This window comes from Rutidosis leptorrhynchoides, chromosome 7, assembly GCF_046630445.1.
Source record: "Rutidosis leptorrhynchoides isolate AG116_Rl617_1_P2 chromosome 7, CSIRO_AGI_Rlap_v1, whole genome shotgun sequence".
NCBI lineage: Eukaryota > Viridiplantae > Streptophyta > Magnoliopsida > Asterales > Asteraceae > Rutidosis > Rutidosis leptorrhynchoides.
In genome coordinates this window covers 16,844,307-16,846,020 of record NC_092339.1, presented here as the reverse complement: position 1 = coordinate 16,846,020, position 1,714 = coordinate 16,844,307, and the positions used below count along the sequence as shown (strand labels likewise).

Here is a 1,714-nt window from a genome sequence, read left to right as displayed (position 1 = left end):
GATTTGTCTCATTTTTATTTGATTTATTTAAACGTGAAGATCTTCTGAAGTTATTATTCATGACAATACAGTTTGACCAAAATTATCTATTAACTTAGGTTTTTGAAGATAATCAAGGATTATGTTTGTTATGATGCAGAATTTCAAATTTCGAATTTGAAAAAGAGACTATGGTTATTGACTAAATACCAACGAATAAAGAAATGTTTTGTGTTGTACTTGACTTTATTGGTAACAGGAATTTACATCCATAATGTGTAGGGATTAGAATATGGTATATTTGGTTTGAAAGTAATCATAATTTCTAATAAAGTGATAACTATTTTTATTAGTGTTTAGTAGTTTATTATACATTACTTAAGTCAATTGGTTAGTAACTATAGTGCTGTTAGTAATACAGTAATTGAAAATACAAAAAATTAAGAAGAAGAAATGTGCCATCACTGATATCATAATATAAAGAGGCATTTATATTAATATTACAGGAGTAATTTGCATAGTTGTTACAAAAAAATTATTTTCCCATAATACTAACATAAATGTAATTTTAGGGAAAAAAACACAAATCTAATTAAAACCATATTAATTTACAAAAAGCTTCAACTCATAAGCCCAAAAGCACGACATGCATTCTAGTTTCTTTAGTTCAAACCCATTTCTTTTTGGTAAATAACCATTGTGGCTGGATATAGGGCACCTCGTTTCCACGTCAGCAAAAGGATGGCTGTTCATTCTCCAGGTTTGATGTATAAGGTCATAAACCTTTGTTCTCACAGCAACCACATCATCCGGTATCGGTGGGAATGTCTGATTAAGAATTTTTAAACCGATTTCCTTTTCATTTACATCGTGAGAAGCAAACATAACCAAACCATAAACATAAACAGCCTCTACTAATTGGCAGTTTGATGCTTGTTTTAGATAATGGAGGCCATCTTGGGTGTATTTTTCATCAAAATAAAATAACAAACCCCTGCGAAAAATTGCATTAGGGTTTTTATTTACCAAACAACTATGGTAAAGATAAATCATTTGAGGGATACCCTAATACCCTACAGGTAAACGATAAAAGGAAAGCCTTTGATAAACCAATGGATGCTAGGCTTGCTTATAAAAGGCTTTGCAAACCAATCGAGCAACACCCAACTGAGTCGAAGAATTTTGTCCGACTGTTGATAATATTGCACTAAGCAAATCATAAGGAAGAAGATCGAAAATATTATTTATTGTTGATCTTATTCATTTTAATATTTTTCATTATTTTTAAAAAAATATAGAATCTGGAAAATAAAGTTAAAGTTTTTTTGAATGGTGTGTACTTGAGACCTTGACCTTCTATAGCAGTAGAAAGTAATATCAGAATGATGATATTTTAGGCGCCTGAAAAGTAAGCCTTGAAAGTTGTTTTTGGGGTTAATGATGCGACGTGGTATGGGAACACGTGTGCAGTTAAATGATGATATGGTTACTTCCTCAAACATCTTTCAAATACTTTAATAATAAAAAACTGAATATGGAAAGTATATTTGTAGTTTTATTTTTTTATTTGAAAAGCAAACATTTTTTACATAAGTTTTTAGTTTGATTTTAAAATTGAATAAAAAAGGAAATTCGAATATTTAACACTTTTAGAAAAGATTTGACTCAACATAGTTGGAGAAATGGATTCTAGAATATTTTTTTGAATTAAATATATTTGTTGTATTATTTACAA

At 29.1% G+C, this 1,714-nt stretch overlaps 1 protein-coding gene across 1 annotated transcript; it reads right to left on the bottom strand.

The window, feature by feature from the left end:
* Positions 1-582: 582 nt before the first annotated feature.
* On the bottom strand, positions 583-1,032 carry LOC139858983 (putative F-box protein At1g67623). The gene has a single exon (XM_071847807.1). It carries the CDS (start codon positions 1,030-1,032, stop codon positions 583-585), a length of 450 nt encoding a protein of 149 aa, XP_071703908.1.
* Positions 1,033-1,714: the final 682 nt, after the last annotated feature.

Coding starts and splice junctions, on each gene's coding strand:
- LOC139858983 (XM_071847807.1), bottom strand. CDS start 1,032: ATGATTTATCTTTACCATAGTTGTTTGGTAAATAAAAACCCTAATGCA.